Source organism: Aptenodytes patagonicus, chromosome Z, assembly GCF_965638725.1.
Source record: "Aptenodytes patagonicus chromosome Z, bAptPat1.pri.cur, whole genome shotgun sequence".
Classification (NCBI taxonomy): domain Eukaryota; kingdom Metazoa; phylum Chordata; class Aves; order Sphenisciformes; family Spheniscidae; genus Aptenodytes; species Aptenodytes patagonicus.
In genome coordinates this window covers 61,646,173-61,672,137 of record NC_134982.1, presented here as the reverse complement: position 1 = coordinate 61,672,137, position 25,965 = coordinate 61,646,173, and the positions used below count along the sequence as shown (strand labels likewise).

The window sequence follows — 25,965 nt, the reverse complement described above, 5'->3', positions numbered from 1 at the left end:
ACTACCTGAATATGAACAGCTTCCCAATTCAGAACACCATTTCAGTATTACACTTTTGTGATCTAATGCCATTTCTAAGTAAAATAATGCTAGAGAACATACAGAATAGTACACACATGCCCCTACAGTACATACAGAGTCATACTCTTCCTCCTCTTCTTCCCCGTGGTCATAGAAGTGTTCGTAACCTGTAGATCTGGCTGAATCCAGTAATTCTTCTCCATCTTCTCCACCCACGAAGAATCTAGGAGGATCATTCTCTGTTGCACTAACAGACATGGCTACAAGTTCTATAGAGATCTATGTAGAAACTGCAGCCACTTTGGCAGCTGAGATACTGGGCATGTTTCCCGCTGACTTGGGAACACAAAAGTCCCTGCTCTCTGATGTTGCTTGTGCGGTGTTGCCACTGTGATGACGTTGTCTGCCAGACACTGTTTAACTGGTATCATCTGCTCATTATTGTTTTGAGTTGCTGCTCCAAGAAACCCACAACAGGCTACTGCTTCCCTGAGATGATACAACAACTTTTTAACCTAGAAGAAATATCCAAACAAACAAACAACAAAAAGAAAAAAAACACACTTGATAAAGGCATGTAAAAATAAACCCTTCTCATTTACAAAAAGCATTTGGACATTTGAGCAATACCTCTGAGCAAAGAATCAGAAATAAAACCATGCACACTACACACAGTCTACACAGTATTCTACAGCAGAGGGAATAATTTCAAGGTATTTTCAAACTGCTGATGCAGACATTTTAAAAATAGACAATATAACTCGCAGAAGTAAAAACTGTCAAATGCATTTTTTGCCTAACTTAAGAAGGGTAAAGTGCAGAGTATATGTTTCATACAAAAAATAAAACAACAAAAATCATCTCCAATATTTGCGATGTTTAACTCACCATCCCTGTCATCAGCTGTTTTTTCCCCAAAGTTTCCTGATCAAATGGCAATGGCAAATAGACAAAAATGCTAATGAAAAATATAACCCCCCATTAGGACTATTCTTAAATTGAAACCTATTCTTTCAAACACTGAGTGAGTCTTCAGTGTGAAAGCAGAATGTATGTGCCAGCTTGACGTTTGCTTATTTATTTCCAACAAAGCATTGCTTTATTTTCACACTGAAAAATTAGTATTTACAGAGACGTACACTAGCACCACCTTCTGTCAACAGTACTTCTAACCACTAATGTACTAGTGAAGTGAACACATACCAATCATGTGAAAATAAAATCTTGGCCAAATAACTTGTACACAGAAATAGAGACTCAGAGCTCATTCTTCTGTTGTTTTAACCAGGTAACTGTTAGTGCTCTAACTTGTGCATGGCTTTATACCATTAATTATAACCCATTATTACAACTTAGAAAATTAATAAGCAGTTACTTGTTTAGAAGCTTATCTGATCAAACGCTTTAGGTTAAGTTGCTTATTAGTCAGATCGTGATGTAAGTGCCATTCAACAATGATGTCTCAGCAGAACTGAATTTGTCTTTACATATCTGTCAAAATGACTTTGGCTGTTCTATGAACAAAGTGAAGCAATAGTAAATTCCCAATGGTGATCAACCATTCAGCTTCCTGTGAAAGAGGGTGGTAAACAGAGCAAACGTTAGCCAGAAAGAATCTGTCCTAAGTCAGAGAGCAATAGGTTAAGCTTGGGTAAACAATACAGCTGTTTCAGATCCAGAAGCTTGAAATGGAGGTCTGAACAACAGATCCTGGATTGACAGCAGGGGATTAAAAGATTCATTTCTTAAATGTATTTGTTATATATCTGCTCTCCTTCAATTCCGCTAATGAAAAATTACTTTCCCTTACAATGTGAAACTGCAGGCATTTGTCCTTCAAGCAACAAGAACAAAATGAAATTTCAAACACCTAATTCATCTTGCTCCCACGAGAGTTAGGAATTAGATACTGAGATAAATCAATCCTGTTTATGAAAGGGTGAAGAAAGCAAGCTTTCCAAATCCTATTTCTAGCAAGCTTCAGAAAGGCCGAGGTTATTGCCAACATATACTGGCAACTAATACAGAACTTTGAAATGGTATTCTTGCATCAGCTTCCCCCTCCCACCACCCAAATTCTGTAAGTTGGAAACAAGTGTCTTAACAGCCTTTTAAAACCTAGGGTTTTCTCATAAAGAAGGAAAAGCAACCACTTGAAGCAGATAAGCAGGAGGTCATCAAAAGGAGTTTTTTTGAGCTTTCTTTCCCCTACCTATTCCTGTAGTGCACTTCGTGAGAGCAGCAGCAGTTGGGAAGTTTGTGTACAATTAATGACGAGTTATTTCATGAGGATCTCTGGCACTACCTGAATCTCTCTAACCCAAAGTGATTACTTCTCAAAGCAAGTAGAAACCATAAAAATAAAGACTGAAGGGAAAGCACGACATATTTGTCTACAAATGACACAAAAATATAACCTGACAAGCTTAATTCCCTAACAAACCTATGTGAAGCTGAAGTGTTTTTCTACCTTCTTGACTCAAGAATCTGGAGAGTGTTGGTGTTATTGGTGACAAGTAGACCTGTCAAGTGGAGCTTCACTTGCGGAAAACAGACTTTGAACAGTCGCACAGTCTGCTTGGAGTTAATAGATTATTTTCTGCAAGGTTTATTACATTGTTCACCCGTCTGAAGGTGGATGAATTACTAGATCGCCACTGCATGCTATTTTCACTGGGCCCCAGAGTTTTCAGACAGTTTGTAAAAAAAAGACCAAAGACACAGGATCAAGAAAAGATACTGAAACTTTTCAGGCTTGTAAACTACTGCATGGACTCACTGAATTGCATACAAATTGGCATTCTGAGTGCTGATGGTTACCAGCTTATCTCCCAGACAGCAGATGCTGTAAGCTACTGTCATTAGCATTAACTTGAGTCAGGATATAATGAAGAAATTATTTATTTTTTAGAATAAATGCTTTCAGAGATGGGAATTAAAATTCTTTCCCTCCAAATGCTTTGGCTACTATAAAAATTGAGGAATCCCCTTCTTTCTTGTGGTGTGTGAAAAAAGAGTCCAAGAAAAGAGACATGGAAAGAGAAATATGAGAGTAAGTGCCTGGAACTACAGTGAACAACTTACACAAGCCTCCTAAAAACATCTACAGTTATCTGATGTCAAAAATGCAGTAAGACCGTGCTTGGATAAAAACATGCTTCTGAAGTACACCAAGGAGAAATAATAAATGGCAGAGCAAAAAGATGGAGCTGTCTTCCTGCCTCAGAAGTTCTGTCAGTGCTGATGGGAGAAACTTCTAACACACGTTGCCCTATGCAGAATTCCATCTTGCCGCCCCTGGAGCAGGGAGGAGTCTTCCCAGTACCATTTTTCTGTATTGAGAAGTGAGCAGCAGCAGCAGCAATATAGGGGCAGAGACGCTCTACGTTAGATCCTCTCGTACTGGGTGCATGAGCATAAGCCTCACCAGACAGTGAAGATTAGAAAATTACATGCATGCCTCAACCACGGAAGATTGCAATGTAAGCAAGACAAAACCCAAAGCTTCGTGTTGGAATATACACTGACCCATTTCCAAAGAGATAGAATCAAGAATATCCAGGCAACAATCTCCTGCTGTGCAATGACCTTTCCAGGTAAAATTAATTAGACTATGCTCCCTTCAAACCTCAGCTATTACACAAGGCTTCTGTTTTACAGCTTACACATAAAACCACCTCTACTAATTTTGAAAAACACAATTTAACTAACAGTGTTGTTTCTTAAAAGCACTTCCAATCAAATGTGTGGCCTGTTCATTCACCTGTCCTAAAACTTTCTATTCATGACCACCCCATGATATGTCTTGGCCAAAAAAAAAGGGAACAAAAAAAAGAAAATGTTTAAAAAAAACAGTAAATCTGCTCATTTTACATTCTTATCTTAAAATAAACTCATCTCAGTTTTTCCCTAATAAGTTAGATGGCACTAGAATAGTGCACTGCAAAGGAGAAGTAAAAATCCGTAAGTTTAACTGCTATTATTATCACTTACTAGTGGAAGATATACAAAATAACATTCTAAATATATAAAATGACACACAGACAAACTTAACATTAACATACAAATAGGGCTGTATTTGAATCACAGATTTTGGTAGCCTGCTAAGCACTCCAAGTCCACTGTTCATTCCAGCAGCGCACTACAGACTTTTTTTCTAACAGAACATTTTTCCATTTCCGCAAATATGTTCTAAAAGAATTCCACAAGTATATTCTAAAAGAATAAGCCAGAACATAGTCCTCACTAAGTGTTAACATATATTCCCACAAATAGTTTTCCTGTCCCCATTCCACATGTTTCAGCAGCTCAGGAATCCAGCCCTGGTGTTTCCCATATTTACTTAGACCATAAAGATTAGCATTCCAGTAACTGTCAGCAACAAATCAGCTCAACATAGCAGCAGTGGTCTGAACAGTCATGTAAAAGAGGCTCAAAGTTTTAACAGCTATGTTACGAATACTGATAAAAACATATACAACTCCTGTATAAACAGAAGCATTTCACCAGGTTTTCTGTTGTGTCGCTACAGCGATCAGAAGAACAAATATACACTGCCTCTACTGCACTCTAATGGAAACTAATGGAACAAAACTAGACTAAAAATCCGTCTCATCTGTTATCTCAAGGAAAAAAACAACACATTATACATTAAATAGCTATGAAACATTTCTAAATCACGAACCACTAGGAAAACAACTTTAGGAAATGCCATTATAACAAAACAACCACGAAACACTTTGTGACATTTACATTGTGGAATTTAACAAACAGGTAAGTGTACAAGCGTAAGTGGTGCTCATCTGTTACATGATTCTGTACATATATATATACACATATAACAATAACAAAACAGCCCACTCCCCTGCACCCGCTCCCCATACTGCTCCTTTGAAAGTTTCAGTTCTTACCGCTGTAGGGATATTCAAACTGCGTCCATTACCAGCTGCCTCCAATTCAAATTAAGCAGTTAAAACCCGCATGATTTTAAAGCAATTTTTCAGGTAGTCTCACTGAGATGTCAAAAAGCTCTCAACATCTTCCTGCTAGAACTGCTATACCTAACATTTTCATTAACAGTGCATTTAACATCAAAAATGTTTGCCTCCCTCCTGCTGAGGCATTTTACGTGTTTTAAAATTCCAATTCTGCACCATGATTTATGGTGTAACAAACCACCAAAGACAGCCAGTTTGTTGGGTTGCTGGTGGAGCACAAAGTATGGGGAGGAGGCAAGGGGGAAGCAGAGGGGCGACAGAAGAAGAAAAAACCGGTGAGTTCGGAACTCTCAGAGCCGACAGCAGTGACTGCGATCCCTAGTGCTCTGCGTGGATGTGTAACACCTTTCTACAGATGATTCAAAGAAACTTGGTAATACTTCAGATTTAAATGTGAGACTGTAGAACTACTAACAAGGCCCATGCTCAAGAATAGCATTTCCTCAGGTCTGACAGATGACTAGGAAGAGAAAGGAGACAGGACAGGCAAAAGGCAGAAAAAGAGGGAAAGGATGTCAAGACACAGAAGCTGCTTAAGACAACACTGTGAGCAAACCATACGTGACTTCTTTATTGCTGTACCTTACACAGCAAGATACACACCCTCTCCAATTTACTGAAATATTCAATGTCTACTGTGTCATGTAGTCAGTAATACAGAACATTAGTATTTACACACAGATGTTGTTCTGTTCTACCACACATCCTGTGAGCTGGTGAGTAGCTGCTGTCAGCCCATTACTGAGATGGACTAAATCTAAAAAAAGATGTAAAGCAGTTCTATCCCAATATCCCTTAACCACAAAGAATATTGCACAACAAGAAAAAAAACAAAAAGACCCAAACCAAACGAAATAGTAATCACAGAAAATACAAAGGGATATAAAGGTTTCCAATAATTACTGGAATTTGCAAGGTCCAGTGGTGTAACAGGCTTATTAAGAAACATGAAACTGAGAAAAGCCTTTAGCTCTCCATCAAATACAATCTTCAGCAACAGCCTTAAGAAGTTTGTCACCATCTTCTGTAACTCAGCTCTGCTCAATAACACAAGGCAAGGAATTTTGCTGATGTACAACAGCACAGACGAGAAATAGGCTAAAAAAGGTAGCAAAGGAAAAAGATGCAATTATAAAGGCTACACTACATTGCGTTACAGGAGCTAAGTCACCTGCTACGATCTTGCATTAAACCAACATCAAGCTCTAGATTTCACAATATGCTGACATCTTCCCCCATCATAAGTAACCTACATATTAATACAAGCTTTTCCAAAGTTTCTTTTTCATTCTGTTAAGTATTTTCACAGGAAACCAGATGCAAGATTTAGTCTGCTCTCCCCTGCCAAATCAAGATAGGTGATCTGCAAAGTATCAGAAGGCAGGGCAGACCACTGCACATTCCCCTCTCCACTGACAGGCAGTGTGGCATGGGCAAAAAGTGGCAGACACCCACACAGGGAGTCACTAAAATAAAAACAACCCTTCTCTCTCTCTACTCCATTCAAAAGCAGCTGACTTATCTGCTCCAACCAGGAGGCTGCAACCCACTCTCTCCTCCCAGACTCTCCCAGCACTCCACCACGACTTGTTTCACTGCACTCCAGCACAGGGACAGCCACACCTTACACCTTCCTCTCCCCACACCAAGAACTCTGCACCTTTTTGTCCCATCTAGACTCCCAGTCCAATGCATCAACACTACTAGCTCTACCTGCTAGTCCCAACCTCCTCCATTACAGGCAATGGGGTAAGGCGATGTCCAAAATCTGTCAGGAAGTGATGACAAGAACCTCCCAAAAGAGAAGATGAAGAGTAGCCTTTATTTGTTGCTTTTAGCCAGCCACCCAGTTATGCCTACAAGCCAAGCATAGCTCTCAGACTGCCAGATGAAGAGCCATAATCTATGCTAAATGACAACTGTGAACATGCTAAGTTATTTCTGCTTGCAGGAACACTGCAAATATTTTATACAGTGTTCCAAAAGCATTACTATGTAGTACTTTATGCATTACTCCACCAGAAAAATCATAGCAGCTCGCATTCCCAAACAGACTACTCACCTTTCAGTTTCGCTCTACTGAGACCTGAAGAAACATTCTGAAGAATGAAGAGGAGCCATGAGTCTTCCTTGCTAGGTAAGTGCTTGTATTGGGTTTACATGGCAAGGTTTTGGTAGCGGGGGGGCTGCAGGGGTGGCTTCTCTGAGAAGATACCAGAAGCTCTCCCCATGTTGGACAGAGCCAGCTTCAGCCGGCTCCAAGACGGACCTGCTGCTGCCCAAAGCTGAGCCCATCAGCAACGCTGGTGATGCCTCCGTGATAACATATTTAAGAAAGGGTAGAAAACACTGCACAGCAGCTGGGAGAGAAGAGTGAGAAAATGTGAGAGAAACAGCACTGCAGACACCAAGGTCAGTGAAGAAGGAGGGGGAGGAGGTGCTCCAGGCATCAGAGATTTCCCTGCAGCCCGTGGAGAAGACCATGGTGAGGCAGGCTGTCCCCCTGCAGCCCATGGAGGTTCACAGTGGAGCAGATACCCATCCTGCAGCCCATGGAGGACCCCACACCAGAGCAGGTGGATGTGCCCTGAAGGAAGCTGCAGCCCACAGAGAGTCCACGCTGGAGCTCCTGGCAGGAGCTGCAGTCCATGGTGAGGACCCCATGCAGGAACAGGTTTTCTGGCAGGACCTGTGACCCTGCAGGGGACCCACACTGGAGCAATCCGTTCCTGAAGGACTGCACTCCATGGAAAGGACCCACGTTGGAGCAGTTCATGAAGGACTGTCTCCCATGGGAGGGACCCCATGCTGGAACAGGGGAGGAGCATGAGGAGGAAGGAGCAGCAGAGATAAAGTGTTATGAACTGACCACAGCCCCCATTCCCCATCCCCCTATGCTGCTTGGGGGGATGAGGTAGAAGAGTTGGGAGTGAAGTTGAGCCTGGGAAGAAAGGAGGGGTGAGGGAAAGGTGGCTGTAGATTTTTTCTTATTTCTCATTATCCTACTCTTCAACTGGCAATAAATTAAATTAATTTCCCCACATCAAGTCTGTTTTGCCTGTGATGGTAGTTGGTGAGTGATCTCCTTGTCCTTATCTCGACCAACACGCTTTTTGTCATATTTTCTCCCCCTGCCCTGTTGATGGAAGAGGAGTGATGGAGTGGCTTGGTAGGCACCTGGTGTCCAGCCAAGGCCAACCCACCACAGTGCTCCAAATGCGTTTCCTGGGCAAAAAACTATTGCACTGTTACCTGCACTCCATCTTCAGCAGCAAAGTATATGTACAGGTGCTTTTACCCACACTTTTTTCAGCTTGGTGGTTGGGACATTTTTCTGATAAACAGAAAACAGGGACTTGAAACCACTGAGACAGGAGGGAATAGAAACAGTATTTGTCCTGTTCCATTCAACTGTTCTAACCACTAGGCTACCATAATCCAACTTCACTTTCCCCATTCACCACTAGTTTTCTTTAAATGTGGCCACTGGGTTTGTTTTTACAGGAGAGGGCTCGCTGCTCTGGATTCCAAGCAGAAGGCAGGTACCTGATGTGCAAAATCTTACCAGTGAGACACCTACACTCTCAAGCAACAGGAATCCAGAAATACCCACCTTACTGGCATTTCCTACTGGAAACAACTCTCGTCAGTGTTACTTACAGAGGCACTTACACTTCTTGAAATGCTATATAGCTAGGTTAGCCAACTAACTGCAGTTGCCTAAATCTTCTCCCGGGGACCTGAATTATTTTCCAAGAACTGTGCCACCTAGATGTTTGTGCCTAAAGTAGAATTTCAGTCTGACCCTCCATATTACAGTAGCTTAGCCCAGGGGACTAAAAACTTGTAGTTGTACCGTGCCATGTGAACCAGGGCTCTGTTTAGAAGCCAGCTTCGGGAGGAAAGACATGCCTTTTAGGTTGTTGACGAATGAGATTTCTAGTCTTAAAGCACAACTGTTACAGTTTTCAAACAGTAATTACTTGACTGATTTCCCCATGTTTGCTTTCTTTCCTAGTAATTATACAGTTAGTTAAGCAGAATATTTCCAGTCATTTAGAATTACCAAACTTAAAGTGAAATAACTTTTCAATGCAAGTATCTTAATCTTTCCCTTACCAAATTCTTTGCTCACAGAACTTATTTTTCCCCAATATCTCACCAGCAGAAATGTGACTTTTCAGCACATGTAATGACATCTGCTAAAACTCTGAGTTTTAGCCTCAAACATTACACTATCACAGGGCATCTTTCAGCTTTTTAGCAGTCATAAACTGCAAAACGAACCATCGCCATCCTTCAACAGAAGTGTCAGAACAGCCTTAAAATTCTAGAAAAACCGGTCTGGTAAATATCACTGTCTTCCCTTCAAGACAGAAAGGCAGTTTTTTTTTTAAACTGGCAAACACTACTACAAACTGACATCTGGCATGCGTTACAAGTGTCTCCTGCACAGCCACAGAACAGATAACCTTCACATTTGTTAACCTCCAAGCTCCTTTCTAAATCAAACCTTGTCAAACACATCAATTAAAAACATTTATATTTGTGGGAAGCTTGAATCTTTCAAGAAAGGCTGGCTTCCAAACTTCTAGAGATCCCACTCAAAGATGTCAAAACAGCTTCTCCATATTCTTACAAAGAACTTGTTACTTTAGCTTTGTAGAGATGAGAAAGTTTTTGCAAAGATGAGAAAGTTTTACAAAAAATTCTGTACCGAAGTTCATTAGGCTCAGCCTCTGGAGGCCTGATCTGTTCTAACCACAACTGCCAGAAGGATGAAACTCTATTCCACAGAAAGAATCAGCCAACCAAAACAAGCCAACCAGTATAAAAATTCGTATTTCTCACATGTTGAACCATAAAAGAGGCATATTACATCAGTCAAATCCTTAGGCCAAAAACAGTTCTACATAGCAAGAATAGTTTTGTTATTGGTTGAATCAAAACTTGTTGAAAGTGATACGTTTAGCTATCTCTCGTCATTTACAATCATGCACTTTTTCACCAAAACAAAGGAAGATTCTATGGGAGTTTTGATACCCCAGGCAAAAAAAAAAGTTTTGCTTGCTACTAGAGTAGAAAAATGATGCAGAAGGGATGCAAAAAAGATGGAAACAGAGCCGCTTAAATAGATGAAGGGAAACAACACTTAGAAAGAAACATACAACTTAATGCAGAATTACTATAACAAACAACTGTGGAGAGTAGCTTTTCAGCTTAGGGCACTAGATACAAGTGGTTTGGATGAGAAAGGAAACCACTTATTTCACTGTGGTTGTGCTACTGATCTCCCCCAGTCTTCCTGCTTGTGTGAGGAGAGTGGCTAACTGCAATATCAACTACTACAGGGCATAAAAATAAAAGTATAAAATAAAAACAGAAGTGCCAAAAAAACAGTGTATTCAAAACTTACCAATACTCTGTAAAGTCCCCAGTTCAGGAAAACACCACTAGAACATAGAGAAACATTACACAGCCCACTCTATCTATACATCTAAACCATCTCAGTTCCCAACAGGTTATTTACTGGTTACTACGTGTAACTGATTCTCAGCCCTGGGAATGCTGCTGCTTTTCTTTCCTAGCTTGATTACAACGTAGGTAACAATCTCCCTTGCCCCAAGTGAATTTATCATCAGTTTTTGGGATGTTAACAGAGTGCCCCAAATCCAGTGGTTAAAGAGATGTCATGCCCCACCGCCCCCCCCCCCCCCCCCGGTTTAGGAACACTGCCTTTCATCCCAAGCACTTCTTTGCACTGAAAAGCTTCACCTGCCTTTCTGACAGCACAGCACGCTGCAAACTCACGTCACTGCTATTTCAGTAAAACTGTTCCCGAGAATAGAATAAACCACAAAACGAGGCAAAAAAGCTAGATATGCTTATTGCCCATGCCCACCATGTTTTACTGATGACTGCAGCTTCCTGAACAGCACGTGTTAGGTCTGCGCGAAAGACAAAGAGGACTAGAAGGGTTTTGGCCATCCTGCCATCAGGTGCTGGGACCGGATCCGGCCAAGAGACTCCCACCACAGGAGTAAGCTGCCCGCTGACCCGACTCCGCTTCTCATGGGACCTCCCGCTCGCTGCGAAGCCGGCCAGAGCCGCGGGCACCGCGGCTGCCGCCCTTCCGCCGCGGCCGAGCCCGCCGCGCCGAGCCCGCCGAGCCCCGCGGCGCCGCCGACACCGCCCGGGGGAGCCCAGGCGACAGCCCGCGGCGCGGCTGGCCCCGGGCGCCGCCCCTCCGCCCGCTACCAGGGGAGCCGCCGCACCAGGGCGGGAACGGGCGCCGGCTCCTCGTGCGGGAGGGGGGAGGGGGGCGGGAGCGCGGGGCGCGCGGGACAGCGGCAACCGCCCCCGGTGTCCAGGCCGCAGCCCGAGGGGGCGACCCGCTCCGCCGCAACCCACCGCCCCCCCCCCGTCTTAAAGAGGGGCGCGGCCGGCGGGGTCGATCCAGCCGGCATCCTCCGCATCCCCCGGGCCAGCTGGGGGATGGCGGAGGGGAAGGAGGGGGCCCCGAGCGGCACCGGGCAGAAACCGCCTCACCTGCGCGTGGCGCCGCCGCGCGTGGCGCCGCCTGCGCCCCCACGTCCCATTGAGGAGGCGCCGCCGCCGCCTGCCACCGCGCGGGCCGCCCCGCCCCGCCCCGCCCCCCCGCGGCGGCCCGCCCCCACCCTCCCTCCCGCCACTTCCGGCGGCGCCACATAAGTCTCGGGGCGCGAGGGCCGTCATTGCGCTTAGCCGGCCGGGAAGAGGTCAAGTTAGTGGGCCGTGGCCCCGGGACGGGTCGTGCCGATACCTCTGCTGGAGCAGGTGCGTGCCCAGGGGCCCGGCGGCTCTCCGCGGCGGCCGGTCTACCGACGACCTCGCCGCGGAGCCGAGAGGAGGGGGTGGGGATCGGCGGCGGGGAGGGGGGGTGGGAAGGAAAAAGGTCGCGTCGACGTCGCTTCGGGCATGCGTGAGGCTTGCCGCGCTGACCTGCGCGCCGGCTAGCGCCGACTCGGAACTACGGCTCCCAGCGTGCTCTGCGCGGGCAGGGGTGTTGCGACCGGCCGCTCCGGGCCGCGCGTTGCATGCTGGGGGCAGTAGTCTTGGCGGCGGGCGGGAATAGGGCTTGGGCGCGGCCTCGGCGCTGTGGCGTCGCCGCACCGGAGGATGCTGAGGGTGGGCGGGACTCCTTCCCTGGAGGAACCGCTTCTGGGAGGTACGGCTGACGCTACCAAGGGCGATAAGCCCTCGGCTTAGCGCACCTACCTTCTCGGCTCCGCTGGCCCCCGCCCTGGCCGTCTGCCTGTCCGGCGGGGGCCATGCCTGCTCGCCTCTCTGTCCTCGCGTGGCGGTCGCAGTAAACGATAAGGGGATATTTGCGAAGTGGCGGTCAGGGGTTAGGGCAGTGGCTTGATTTACTTGCCAGCGCCTCCGAGGTGGCACTGTTGTCATCTGCAGCGCAGCTTCCATCCGGACCGAGGCCTGCATGTGATCTAACGGTGCCAACGGCCTCTTAAGTGGGGTCAAGCTTGAAGGTGGAGATACCTAAGAAATGAGGGTGTTCTGAAATGGCAGGGGTCTCTGTCAAAAACGGCTCAGGCTTGCAGAAGCCAGGGAGGGATGCAGGCTTCCGGGTTCCTGGAAGCACTTTGGTTAGAAAAGGTGTATTCGGGGCTCCATGGGGAGTTCCTGTTCCTGGTAGGAACTGCAGATAGAGGTAAGGGAAGTGCTCGAAAGCTATACTGAAAATACAGCTTTGCAGTTAGGACTGTGATGGGGGGGGGAAAATGGGCATTAAAAAGTAGAGTAGTTGAGTGTTAGTAGGTATGACTGTTTTGACTAGGACACTAAAGCAGAAAGAGCCCTGGTTATATGGAAGTTTCATTCTCTTTGCTGAAATACTTTACTTGGCTGTAAAGCAGTGTATTCTTTCCCAGCTTCAAAGGTGTTAAGAATTGATTACTGATTGTAAAAGTCTTTGATTTTTACAGACTACGAGATACTTTATGAGTATTGATAGAGACAGCATATGAATTATCTGAAGCAATATGGTTTATTCTAAATAACAAAACTAGAAGATTGTATAATTTGTTGTTTTTGTGTTTGGTTTTTTTTTTAAGAATAGGCTAAACAATGTAATTTAGATATTGGGGGGAAAAAAAACTAATAGGGACATAGGAAACTAAATATCCAGGAAGGAAGCTCATTTAATGTTGTCCTCTGAGGCAGCAATCCAGCAGACTGTTGAAGCACTTAAGTTTGCTGGATCAGGATCCTACTAAATATATTGTGTGTATGGATACTACATAATGCATTCTTTCTTCATTGGCTTATGTACATTCTTCCAAACTTTTATAGTAGAAACTGCCATTGCAGGAATGAGGATAGAGTTTCTGTTTAGCTGAAGTATAAGCTGTGGTCCTGCTCAAGTGTATCTTATTGCAGTGCAACTTCATTTTGTTAGAACCAATAACCATGTACTACGTGGAGAATATTCACTGTTTCAGGCCAGAGTTTCACGAGCAAAAGATACTGGAAGAATAAAGATTGTTCTGGAACATCTTTTCTTGCCATGTGTGAAAGTCTGTCAAGCCAAAATGGTCCATTATCCCAGTGGTTAAATGATAAATCATACTTGGCTAGTTTTGACTTCCAGCCATGCTTGGGTAACTGTGGGACTGGCCTTTAGGAGAGCCCTGAATGAAGCTTGAATGAATGCCCCTGGCAGATAGGGTATTTTAATTGCTCTTCACCAGTACTCTTTTACTGTCAGAAATGCTAGTTAAATTAACTTCTTTAAAACAACAGAAACATGACTTTTATCATGGTAGCCTCACCTTCCTTTCTGCGGTTGGTTACCCAGTTTACCAACTCAGTGGGCTGCTTTGGCTTGTGCTCTTAGATGTACGTTTACAAGAAACTGCTGTGCCAGTCAAGATCACTAGAAACAGTACTCTGTTCTGGCTCCACTCCTTCCCTGTTCTGAAACACCCTCTTTCCTCATGGACAGGATTGTAGTGGTGAAACGTTTATGCGTACTAGTTCTCTCAGGTATGAGAATTTTACTTTAAAATACTAATGTTGTATGACAAGATACTTCGCTGTTTTTGAAAGCCAGGTCTAGGTTGTGCAAAATGAAGTATTCAGTGGGGCAAAGGTCTTGTCACTGTTTGAATGTGAAGTTCCTGGAACACAGCAATGTTTAGCCCAGCTGTATATGGAAAATATGATATTCTATAAATAACATATGTCATTTTATTTTCTGGGAGAAATGGAGTAAATAAAAGCAGGCATAATCACTCTTTAGAGCTCTTTACCTCCTTCCCACCCCCAGTATAGTAAAGGTGGGTGAGAATCTATAAATTGAAAAATAAATATCCTGACTTACACATTTGGCTTTCAAATAGCATGAACGTGTAATGAGATAACATGGATTCCAGAGTGACTGGATACTGTCACTTCCCCATAATTATCTGCCACTTAGCAGATATGGCAGACAAACTGATTACTCTTTTTAGCAGGCTGTGTTGTCACATTGTCTAGTCTTGGGACACTGACAGGATAAGGAAGAAATTTGCTTAATGCTGTGGATAACAAGCATTCATTAAGAAATGATGACATGGCAGACCCCAAGCCGGATCCTGCTCTTGTAGACATCAATTAGAGCAGGATCAAACTGCCGTTCCATCTACATCTTCATGGCTGCTGGAGCAGATTTGGAAAAAAAAAAATCGCTGAAATCACATAGAGTCTGCATGAGTATTTCTGCTGTGAATATTTCTGCTTCTCATTAATTGGTAATTACTTTGATGCTGTTCTTGCTAGACCCAATCTTTCCCTGTACCAATGATGCATTTTACTAATGACATTTTAGTTTATTAATGTGATCAGGGAAGTCAGCCTGTGTCAGGGAATGAATTGTTACCTTGCATGCGGAGTCTGGTTTGGGACTTCAGAATCTGTCAGATGAATTAATGAACAAAATAAATTTCTGTCAGTTTCTGTGTGGGGAGGTTTTTTTTTCCTATTTGTCTATGTGGTTTTTTCCAACTAGGTGGCTCTTTGGACACATCTAATCTCCAGCATACCTGCGTTGAGAGCTATCCAAATGTTTAAGAAAGAGAAAAGCGATCTCTCTCTGGTCTCACTCACACCCTACACCCCACATACCCCTCCCCACCCCCAGTCCAATGAATATAGTGGAAGTCCTCATTGTTTATAAGTTTTAAGGTTGACAAAAACAACTTTGCATAGAACAAAAGTAGCGTGTCGAGCAGTGTTCCTTATTGCTTAAGTTGATAGTATGGGGATATAGGGAGCAGTGCAGTGGATGGTGTGACATCCTCTCAGATGCTACATTATCAGGATACCTCTGAACTACAAAGAAAACAGTTAAAAAATGAAGATGCGCTGCTCTGACAGTTGCTCCATCTAACAAATACTGTGCATTTTGTTCAGGTTAGCAATGGTCCGTAGTGGAAAAAATGGTGGGCTCCACCTGAAGCAGATAGCATACTACAAGCGAACAGGAGAGTATCATCCCACAACATTATCAAGTGAAAGAAGTGGAATCAGGAGAGCAGCCAAAAAATTTGTTTTCAAAGGTAAAAATATTCTCTCAAATGACTCTGAAAATAGATTTTTAGGTGAAGATTTGCTGACGCAAAAAAATGAAAGTGGGATCTTGCTCTGCAGCATACTCTGATTTTGATATACATTCTCTATGAAACAAACACTCTGCTTAACCCTTGTTAATGCATAACAGGATGTTTACAGAAACAGAAATTCAATATGCTTTAGTCCTTTCCAGGAGGGGTTTATGATCTATCTAAAAGCCAAACCATGTTCTAGATACTGGGGAAGTACGTAGCCATTGCAATCCATAATTCGAAGGACTATGGAAAGGGAAACCCAGATCTGCAGCTGTAGACAGGGAATGCTCAGTCTGGTCTGGAGCTGTGTGTGGCGGGGCAGAAGTGCAGGGATTGCTTTGCCATCTGTCACCTTAGAGCCTCCTGGCCCTTCCCAGCTTTACTGCATCCCTGTGAGGAGGTATATGAGCCTTTGTAGTCTGCTGTGCTCTCTCAATCCCATCAAACCTGCCAAGTCTATATAGAGAGAAGGCAGGAAGGAGTTAAAGCTGCGAATTGCAAAGTCAGGTTGCTGGCAGGCAGACAATAAGTCTCCTAACATGTCCTACCTCCCCCTCCCACCCTGTCATTAGCTTGTGTTTCAGTCAGACTTCCTGTGGGAACTTGTTTGCATTCTGACTTGCCCTTGTAATGCCTCATGTCCAGATTAATAAACATAGGTGAACAATTGGCTCTTTGGAGGAAATAATGGTAGCTTTTTGTTTACAAATACTTCATTTACACAGAAGTGAATTGAAGTTGATTTAATAAATTCTGTACTGGATCATGCACAGTAGTTTAGTAAACCAAACAAAAGACAAAGCACTTGCATATAATTCGCTGGTACTTTTCTTCTTTCAGAAAATAAATTGTTCTATGTTGGAAAAGACAGAAAACAAATGCGCCTGGTAATTGTTTCAGATGAAGAGAAGAAAAAAGTGCTTGAGAAATGCCATGAAAATGCTGCTGGCACGCATCATGGCATATCAAGGACGCTGACTTTAGTGGAATCTAATTACTACTGGACCTCTGTAACAAATGACGTCAAGCAGTGGGTATGGTCTCATAGCTGCAGGATTTTTTAATGTAGTCTTTGTTACAAACGTTTTGTAATCATATGACTTTGATACAGCAAGCACCCATACTGCTTCATGATGAGGAAACGTAAGCTTACGATCAAATTTAATTAGCCTTCTTGCCAAGCTCTTTCTGTTACTACTGACCACGTGGCTTGCATATTGCTGTATGTTACGCAGTGGTGGGGAGCCGTACTGCCTTTAAGTGTGCAGGGCACATCTGGTCTTTGAGAGGGATTTCTCTTGCAAGGACTCTTGTATATCTTTGTTAGGATGCAGTGTACCATCCCAAGGATATGTGGCCAGAGTGGCTGCTGGCAGTTAAGAATATGGAAATGGTGCCTCTGCCTTACAATTAGGCCTGTTCAGGAAATAGTTAAACAAATCACTGCTTGGAAAAGTTCCTTCTCCTCCTTCACCCAGAGATACATGGATGTGAACCCCAGGCAGAATGTGATTCTTGAGGAAATGTCTTACGGCCAAATTGCTGTTGCTGTCAGCTTGCTGCATCACCTGAATGCTTTGAGTTCATGTGCAACTGTAACATGAACTGAATATGAGTCTTTGCTTTCAATTCAGACTTGGACAAAGGGGCTTTGTCCTGTAGATAAAGCTGATCCATGTTATGCACAGAAGATTATGTATACTGCCAGTGTTTTTCAGCCACAGCATACACAATAGAACCAAAAGGGGAATGATTAGGACTTTCTTTCAATCGCAGCTGCTTCATAGTTCCTTTAGTATTTACAAATGGTAATGGATATTAAAATTTGTACTGTGGACTTGAAAGAGCACAGTGCTTTCAGGATGAGGAGATTCAGCTATGAATTCCTGCACATCTCCTTCTTCCAGCCTTCACTGTTGTTTGGTTTTGTTTTATTTTTATGCTGGGGCTGAAAAATCTAAGGGTAAAAAATGATAAGAAAGATGATAAAATGAATTTGTTTTGTACTTCCTGGTCTGACCTATCTTACAGGGGAATCGTGGAGATTTATGATCCTGCTGATTTGTCTTAAACCTTTACCATTGCTTTTTATTGATAGCGTCTTCCCTGATTTTTGCACTAGGTGTATGCTTGCCAGCACTGCCAAGTGGCAAAGAACACAACCACCGCAGCACCCAAAACACACCCTATCAAAGCAGAGGACCCGTGGACAGCAGTCACTATAGACCTAATGGGACCTTTTAATGTTACCAACAGAAGCCACAAGTATATCATAATTATGACAGATTTGTTTACAAGATGGGCTGTTATCTTGCCACTGCATGAGACTTCAGCAGCTGAAATTGCTAAGGCAATCATAAATGTGTTTTTCTTATATGGGCCACCTCAAAAAATGCCTATTGATCAAGGAAAGGAGCTTGTTTATCAGGTAAGTCTTTACGTGGCTGGTTTCTTTTTTTTTCCCAAGAAAAATACATTTTCCCATATTAAATTTGAATTTTAGACCATTCTTGAAAAAGACTTAAGTCTTTAATTTAAAAAAAAGTTAGCACATACAGAAAATGACAAACCAATTATTTGCAATTGTAACATTACACAATGTTTCCCAGGGTTTTATTCTTTGGAAAAAGAACAAAGCAAAATGATTTCCTGGTAGTCATAGTGCAGGTTTTGTCACTCAGTTGAACTGGCACAAGCTTTTACACTCCAATATGCTGTATTTCATTCATCCATATTGTCCAGTATAGCAGATAGCTAAGGGTATTTTTGACATTGGCATATAGTAATTATGAAGAACTTCTCACACTTTGATCCTCTCAGGTGATGAAATCATGAGAATGATACGGATGAAATGACAAATTGAGTTAATGGCAGAAATGTGTTTAGAAACCATCAATTACTGGCTCCTAAGCCATACTGATTCCTTGTAGCTCTCACTTTCAACCCTGGACTATTTGGTGGGAATATGTATGTAAGACTTCTGCTCAGTCATCATTGTATCAACAAAAGGGTTGGAAAACTACTGAATTAGTTTACTTGAACTGTGATACAGAAGAGGGAAACCTTCAGTAATTGTGTTCTTTTTCTTTTGAAGATAAATGAAGAACTGTTTGCACTGTTTGGCATGAAACAAATTGTATTGTCTTATCCTCAGACAGATGATGTAAATGAAAGAACATGCAAGACAATCAAAGCTTTCCTTAACAAATACTGCACTGACCATCCAAATGATTGGGATGAACATTTGTCTGCTATTGCCTATGCTTTCAATTTGACAAACTTGGTATGTGAAGGTTCTTCCTGATTTGACTGAAGTTCCCCAAAATATCTGCAAAGCTGTAGGCTAAATTTGCTTGCTTTTTGCTCCCCATTTAAATAGGAGCCAGATCAAAACACCCCATATTTCCAAATGTTTAATCGTAACCCACATGTTGTTGATCCAATGGATATATGTGTGGAAGGAGAATACAGTATGTTTGCCAAAATATTTGAAGCAACTAAAAAAGCCAGTCAAGCACTGGAAGAAGAGAAAACCTCAGATTGCCAGGTAAATGTTATATATTCAAATTTTACTAGTAAAAAGACCAAAGAGAAAAAAGATGGGAAGGCTTGAAGTGTAAAGTATAACTAACCTTTTAAAGCAATGTGGAGTTTTGTGTGGTTTTTTTAGTTTTGTGGTTTTTTTTCCTTTGCCTGTTATCCCTAGATTCCAGTGTACCTATTCTTGTATATATTTGGAGGGAATAACCTTAAAAGAGACCTATTGCCAAGAGATTAATATCTAACTTAGAGGGCTGCGTATCTATGGAAGCTGAAAAACACTGCCTATGGACTATTGATCTATGAAGATAAAATCAATTTCTTCAGAACTTTCCAGCCCTACATAATATGAATTACACATCCAAAACCACTTATGTTATGCTTCTGCATTATTAACCAATGTTATGAAAATACATGATTATTCAAAATGTAATTCTTATGTATCTTTCTGCAGGTGGAGAAAAACACTTCAGATGAACAAAAAATCAGAAACAAAATCACTGTCAAAAGAAAGCCAAAGCAATTAAATAACCTTCGACTTAAAGTTGGTCATGAAGTCCTCAGGCAAAGAAAAAACTGGTGGAAAGATGGTCGTTTCCAGTCGGAATGGGTTGGTCCTTGTATTATAGATTATATTACAGATAATGGCTGTGCCATATTACGAGATGCCACAGGATCCAGGTTGAAAAGACCCATCAAGATGTCTCACCTCAAGCCATACGTAAGAGGGTCCGGTGAAAAAGGTATATATATGTGTGTGTGTATTTTTTTAATATATATAACTTTTAATTTTTCTGTCATGTCACTGATACCAGAGTGAACAGGTATCATTCACTCAGCAGTGTGAATTAAACTAACACTGGGTAATAATGTGATAATTGCAGTTTTCAGTAAGGAGAACAGTGAGTGTGAGTGGCTTCAAACCTATGCGGAGCATGGAACAGAGCTAATGAATCACATTTAAAGTATGTTTAAAAATAGCTTCCATTAAAGTTGCTTGTAATCTGTGGTTTGGCCCTGTTCATGCTGGCTGGTGAAAACATGCTGGAAGTATAATTAGGCTGAGCTGTATTCAAAGAGCATTTTCTGACTCTGTTTCTTTTTGATGTAGGCAGGATGCACATTTCTTTTGCTTGTGCAATGGAAACCTAATTTTTTTCTTTTTTGCTTAGTCTGACTAGTGCAGATGGTACATGTTTAGACTTTTTTTTTTAACAAAAGCCTCTAAAGCCTTAAAATAGAAAGACTACATCAGAGAACTGATTTTTGGAGAGTTTATTTTAAATTGTGCTATTGAGGAAGTAAATGTGTTTCTCTTAACAGAGCAAATAAAATTGTCATGCTCTGCAGTAGACTGCTAGAAATTCCCAAGGACTGGGGTAATCAACTGCCACTCTTGCTCTTACGTATTCAGTGTGTCCTTTGTGATGCTGCTGTGTTAATCAAACAGTGGCAGCTCTTTCTTTTCTGTTGATACTGTCTTTGAGTCACTGCAGGCATTTTGAGGAAAATGAATACTCAGTGTTTAGAAGACTTCTGTCACAGAACAAGCTGCTTTTTCGTTAAAGGTTCTTGAAAAGTAGACCAGTTCCCACCCTATTGGCATGTGTGGTTAAGCTTTGGTTCTTCAAAATGCATAAACTGCATTGAGATGGTAATTTCTTCCACCACCTCTTAAAACTGAAGGGATTTGCAAAGCTGAAACTAATTACGGAATTTCATGTGAGAAGCTGATATTTCTGCCACTTGTCAGTTACAGATTTCATAACCGAGGTACTGATTTCATGTCACATCTCCAGGACACTACTTTTACTGTTGGATGGTCACTCTGTGCCTTCCAGTTCTTCATTAAATTGCTGATCCATAAGGAGGAAGTCACATGCATGTCAAGCATGCAGATAATCTCCAGCTGTTACAATGACTTGGTAAATTGTGTCACAGTATAAAAAGTTAAGTGTAGTTGTCTTTGTAGGATCAGAGCCTAATATGTTTACCACTAAATATTGCAGAAGCAGTAGGTAAACTTCTTCCCTTTCCCAGGAAGCGACTAAAGATTAGTTGTCTGACACAGGCAAAAAATTCAATGGATTATGAATACTTATAAATCTTAAAATTATAGACCAATATTCATACATATTTACATTGTGTAGAGGTAAACCAGGCTTTGCCAAGGTAATTGCTAGCCTTTATCAAACAGCCTAACAGCGATCAAGAAAGTAGTATTGCAGTTGGATAAGAGCAGTGAAACTGGGCAGTGAGTGACATAGTGAATGACATCTTTTTCATCTGCAAAGAAATGCATGTATCTTTGTTAACAAAGGACTTCTCTATTAGCAGGGGTGAACTTTTTTTATCTGCAACTTATTTATTATTCCTGCTGCTGTGGTGTAAGTCTGGTGGCTGTCCCTTTGCATAACCTTGGATGGGAACAAAGCATTTGCAGTGTTCTCTGAAATAAATGTGGAAAAAGTGCATCTTCGGTGAGGATATTTGTGGCTTTGCCTACCAACTTTGTAAGTGTTACTAAGTGTTTTGCTTACCCTCCAGATTTTTGGAGCAGGGTATCTTGTGTGTATCACACCTCAGATGTGAGTTTGGGAGTTTTAAAGAGGAAAGGCAAAGCCTGAAAATGAAGTGCTCGTTTTTTATGTGAGGAAAAACTCTTTCGTAGGTAAGAATGGGCAATCAGAAGCAAGGTATTTTTTCATAACCTTTTGTAACACTCTTGGTCTAAAGATATATCCTGAGTCAAGTGCATTGACAGAGCCCTTGGTACAGGCATCACAGATTCGCAGCCTGGGTGTACCTGGGTTGCTTGCTACCTGGTTGTCTTTGCAGCCAGGCAGAGGTTCTAGGACACCTTACACACACATACTTTGTGTCTGAAGCAACATTTGTTTTTTCTTGTTTGAGTGTAGTTTGGTTTAAATATTAAACTCAAGAGAATGTCTCTGGGTCCAGTGCTCAAATGATTCAGGAGTGCAAATAGGCAGATTTAGGACACGTCTGTTGAGAAACATGGCCAGAAAAGTGCAGTTTCACCTCCACAGTAGCTCCCACAAAGGTCCCTCTTTGGGCCTACATCTCGCAAAAGAATTTGTAGCCCCCTGTATAGACATACTTACCTGTTGAATGGCTCTGATTTCACAGAACACTTAATTTCACACTAGGATCCTCGTGTGAGCAAGAAGGTAGGCCCTAGCCTCATCTTCCAAAACAGAAGTATTAACCCCATGTTGACAGTTACACTTCTAACTTGTGTGGTCAGACTGTTTTCATTTTACTTGAACTCATTTGGAAAAGTCAAACACTGTAACCGTATATCAGATGGAAGAAAAACTCAATAGTACTATACAGTAGCAATCGCCATTGTTGTCTTTAAATTCTATAAAACTTTTATTTCTTTTTTTTTATTTCTTAAAAAAGCCTGTTGTGTTGCTTTAAGACTTCCCAGAAAGAGCTTGGAGTAGCCACATTTCTCTGTGTGCACAAAATGGAAGAATCTGCGTGTTCATTCATTTAAGGTATTAGTTCAGTAGGTGACTATGACAGACATCAAGCTAGGCATTGACCTAGCAAAGAAAAACACTAAATGTGGAGCACTGCAAGCATTATTTTGTGGATGTAATGAGATACAGCCAAACATTTGATGCTCAGTGAAATTAGGAAATTCACATTATCAGACTGCTGTCACTCAAACATTCTTGTCCTCTTATGGAAATTGTTTTCAAAAGTAAGTTACCACCTCACTAACATTTTAAGTATGGCTTTCAGTAAACTAGAAGGATCTGATTTAATGGCTACTCTTCTTTTACAGACAACCATTACTTTTTACAAGGTGGAGTAGTTGTTGACCATGACTATATTGGCTTATCTGAAAGATCCTATAATCCAAGCCAACAAGACTCTGTTGCTGAAGGAGGAATAAATGCGTACACAAGAGATGTCATGTCTGCTGTGCAAATGCCACCTGCAGCCTGCAAAGACCAAGAATCAACAGATGGTAAACATCAGTGTGAGCTGACAGAAGATCATTGCATTGAATCAAACAATGCAAAGCCAGAGCAATGGCCTTCACCTTGTTGGACGCTTCAGACAAAGATAGAGGATACTTAAGCATAGTCTCATGTCACGTTTCATTGCCAAACAGTTTGGAACTTCTATGGCAGACTGAAAACAGTGTAATAGCTCCAAATTCCTTAGCCAAATCTACTTTACTACTTTATGAATATAAGAGTACTGCAGGTGTCCACTGGTTAATTTGTATGGGCGTTAAGAAGGAATTGCTCTACTACTAAAAACATAGACACAACCTAGTAAAAGCACATGTTCTGCTACTGTATGCATTTAAGAACATTGTTGGCGTCCAGTGGTTAATTTATGTGGGCATTGAGAAGCACTCAGTGACCAAAAGTACAGGCACAACCCAGTAAAAGCACATGTTCTCATCATGCATTTGAATTTCAGATTTTGTTGGTAGAATGGCAGTATGGCTGTACCTTACTGTTATCCTCTCAGGACACAATGCATCATTTCACTGTAATGACCTTTTCATTAATCCTTAGATGACTCATTCCTAATGTGGACAGAGATACTGTGGGATAAATATAATCTAAGCAACTTGATGTAAATTTTGCCTCCGCTGTAGAGAATCCTTTTCCTGTTACAAAACAGTTTCCTGTTCTTTCTGAAAAGCTGCAGAGTCTGACTTCTAGTAGAGCTTTTAATTTCTCTAAGATCTCACAAAACAGTAAAGCTGCCAAAATCAAGTGCATGTAATGTTCCGCATATGAAACAACGTGGCCTTCAGCTGCTCCCCGCTCATCAAAACTCTGCTAGGGTGAGCAATTTTAATTTCTCGGGCGCATCAAAATCTTAAAGAGCATTCAGCATTCATTTGTGCTTTCTTCACAAACATCTGGTTTCTCTTAAGGTTACATCTTCCCAGAGCCAGTACATGTTTGGATATTTCCACTGACAGTGGTCTAGGAAAGGTGAAGCACTGGCGTTACTTATTCTCTGAATTCCTTGAGTAAGTTGTTACTGGTCTGGACTTCCTGCTGAGAAGGCTATATTTCAAAGTCGGCTGAACAGGAATTATTTCATGTGGAAAACTGATGAGTGCAAGTCAGTTCTTTTTATAGGGGACTGACACGAAGAGGAGGAAAACTAGCAGAAAACTGAATTGAGAAATTCAGTAACTTCTATCTGATACTGTAGAAGACTTGCTTACCTCACTCTCTGAATGTGTGTGTTCCCTCATCTCTGCTGCTGAATGTTGTGTGACTTACAACACAGGTGGAGGAAAGTACTATTTATTAAGAGTTTTCAATTAATCTTGGGTAACAGGACTTGGTCCTCAAGGCTGATTATGTACCTAACTCATACAGAAATTCATACCTAATGTATAGTATGTCTTTGATATCATGGGCCACAGCTGTGTAAGAAAAGAGCTCAGCACTATGACAGGATCCTATCATAAAATTCAAATTAAAAAATACTTAATACTCGAAGTATTTTGTGTCTTCTGAAAATTGTCCTACGTATATACTTTTTCTCCACCAAGACTGTTTCAGAAAGAGGGTATTGGGAGGCAGTTGGGGATGCTGGCTTCACAGACTCTTCCTCTGTGCCAGCTCCGCAGAGCACCTGGAGATAAACAAGCTTTGTGTTGGCTTTTCAGCTTGTGTATGTTTGTCAATGCCAATGTTTCTGTTAGCTGCTGTTACCCGCAAGCCGTGCTGTTCTCTGAGGACAGCTGACCTTTATAGTCATCAGTCTAGTGCAGTCAAGGAAGTAAAGAAAGCGGGCTTGGTGAAATACATTTGTCTTGTTTGAAAAAAATGCTAGGAAATCCTGTCAAACTAGTTACAGCAGAAAAAAACCCACATGTAAATATGACATAACCAGTAATTGTAAACAGTGGCCTTACTTTGATTTAATCCCCCCCCCCCTCCCCCAGGTAACGAGCACTGTGGTCATACAGTATTTCTTCCCTGGAATAGTAGTTTAAAGACAATAATCTGTTTGGGTGCTGTGTGCTATAGCTGCTGGAGGTTCATGCCATGATAATGATGTGGCAGCCTAAATTGTTCCTATGCTAATCCTTAATAGAGGCCCAGGCTCTTTAAGCCAACCCCTCCTCCTCCTTATGTACCTTTTGTTTCTTCCGCTATGATTATTGCCTAAAGTGATATCTTCTGCTAGGATGGATTTGGTATATTGTTAGATACATTATGTGTGTGCGTGCATGCAATATATGTATATATCTATAGTGCACGCAAAAAAAAAATAATAGCGTCAGGGATGAAATCAGAGAATAAGGGAGCTCTCTGCAAGATTCCTTTCTGCTTTGTTAGGTGCAAAAGAAAACCATTTTTTTAATTTTTTTTTTTTTATTTCAACTGATCAGTTCTTTATTTGCATACAGTACAGCAGAGCTGTTGTCTGGGAAAGCTCTGGGGCAACACAAGTGCTGTGTACTTGTTAAAGCTACATTGGAGAGAAAGTGACAGTGGAATAGGAAAACGGGGAAAAATTTAACATACTGTGTAATGATAATCATTCAGCTTCCTGGTAATTTTGATCTACTGTATTAGGCAGGCATTAGTGCCTCTTCAGCGTACCTAAATAGGGCCTTCTTTGTATGTGGGAGGTTCACTGAAATAAAGTACAGGGGTTTCAAACTAATGATGTGAAAAACAATCAATGGAAACTGAAAAAAACCCACCAGGAAACCTGAGACACTGCAAGCAGCACACAGT

General features: G+C 42.0%; 2 protein-coding genes across 4 annotated transcripts in view; one reads left to right on the top strand and one right to left on the bottom strand.

The window, feature by feature from the left end:
* PPIP5K2 (diphosphoinositol pentakisphosphate kinase 2) overlaps window positions 1-11,629 on the bottom strand; it is a 52,608-nt gene extending 40,979 nt beyond the window's left edge. Inside the window, exons 1-2 of the mRNA XM_076362957.1 lie at window positions 11,568-11,629; window positions 136-536 (exon numbers count right to left, since the gene is read on the bottom strand). Coding sequence (XP_076219072.1) covers window positions 136-279 — 144 coding nt within the window. The 5' untranslated portion in view covers window positions 280-536; window positions 11,568-11,629. The remainder of the gene's footprint in view (window positions 1-135; window positions 537-11,567) is intronic.
* Window positions 11,630-11,727: 98 nt separating this feature from the next.
* GIN1 (gypsy retrotransposon integrase 1) lies at window positions 11,728-24,710 on the top strand. Of its 3 annotated transcripts, none has more exons than XM_076362956.1 (8): window positions 11,728-11,834; window positions 15,468-15,613; window positions 16,502-16,695; window positions 17,784-18,089; window positions 18,816-18,944; window positions 19,041-19,208; window positions 19,656-19,944; window positions 23,019-24,710. In XM_076362956.1, exons 2-8 carry the CDS (start codon window positions 15,475-15,477, stop codon window positions 23,315-23,317), a joined length of 1,524 nt encoding a protein of 507 aa, XP_076219071.1. In that variant the 5' UTR covers window positions 11,728-11,834; window positions 15,468-15,474; the 3' UTR covers window positions 23,318-24,710. The 3 variants fall into 3 exon arrangements, with proteins under 3 accessions (XP_076219071.1, XP_076219069.1, XP_076219070.1); XM_076362954.1 differs by having other exon boundaries at window positions 18,756-18,944; XM_076362955.1 differs by lacking the exon at window positions 11,728-11,834 and adding an exon at window positions 12,173-12,225 and having other exon boundaries at window positions 18,756-18,944.
* The last annotated feature ends 1,255 nt before the right edge of the window (window positions 24,711-25,965 follow it).

Coding starts and splice junctions, on each gene's coding strand:
- GIN1 (XM_076362954.1), top strand. CDS start 15,475: ATGGTCCGTAGTGGAAAAAATGGTGGGCTCCACCTGAAGCAGATAGCA. Junction 16,696..17,783: donor CAAATGACGTCAAGCAGTGG/GTATGGTCTCAT, acceptor TTTTTGCACTAG/GTGTATGCTTGCCAGCACTG. Junction 19,945..23,018: donor AAGAGGGTCCGGTGAAAAAG/GTATATATATGT, acceptor CTTCTTTTACAG/ACAACCATTACTTTTTACAA.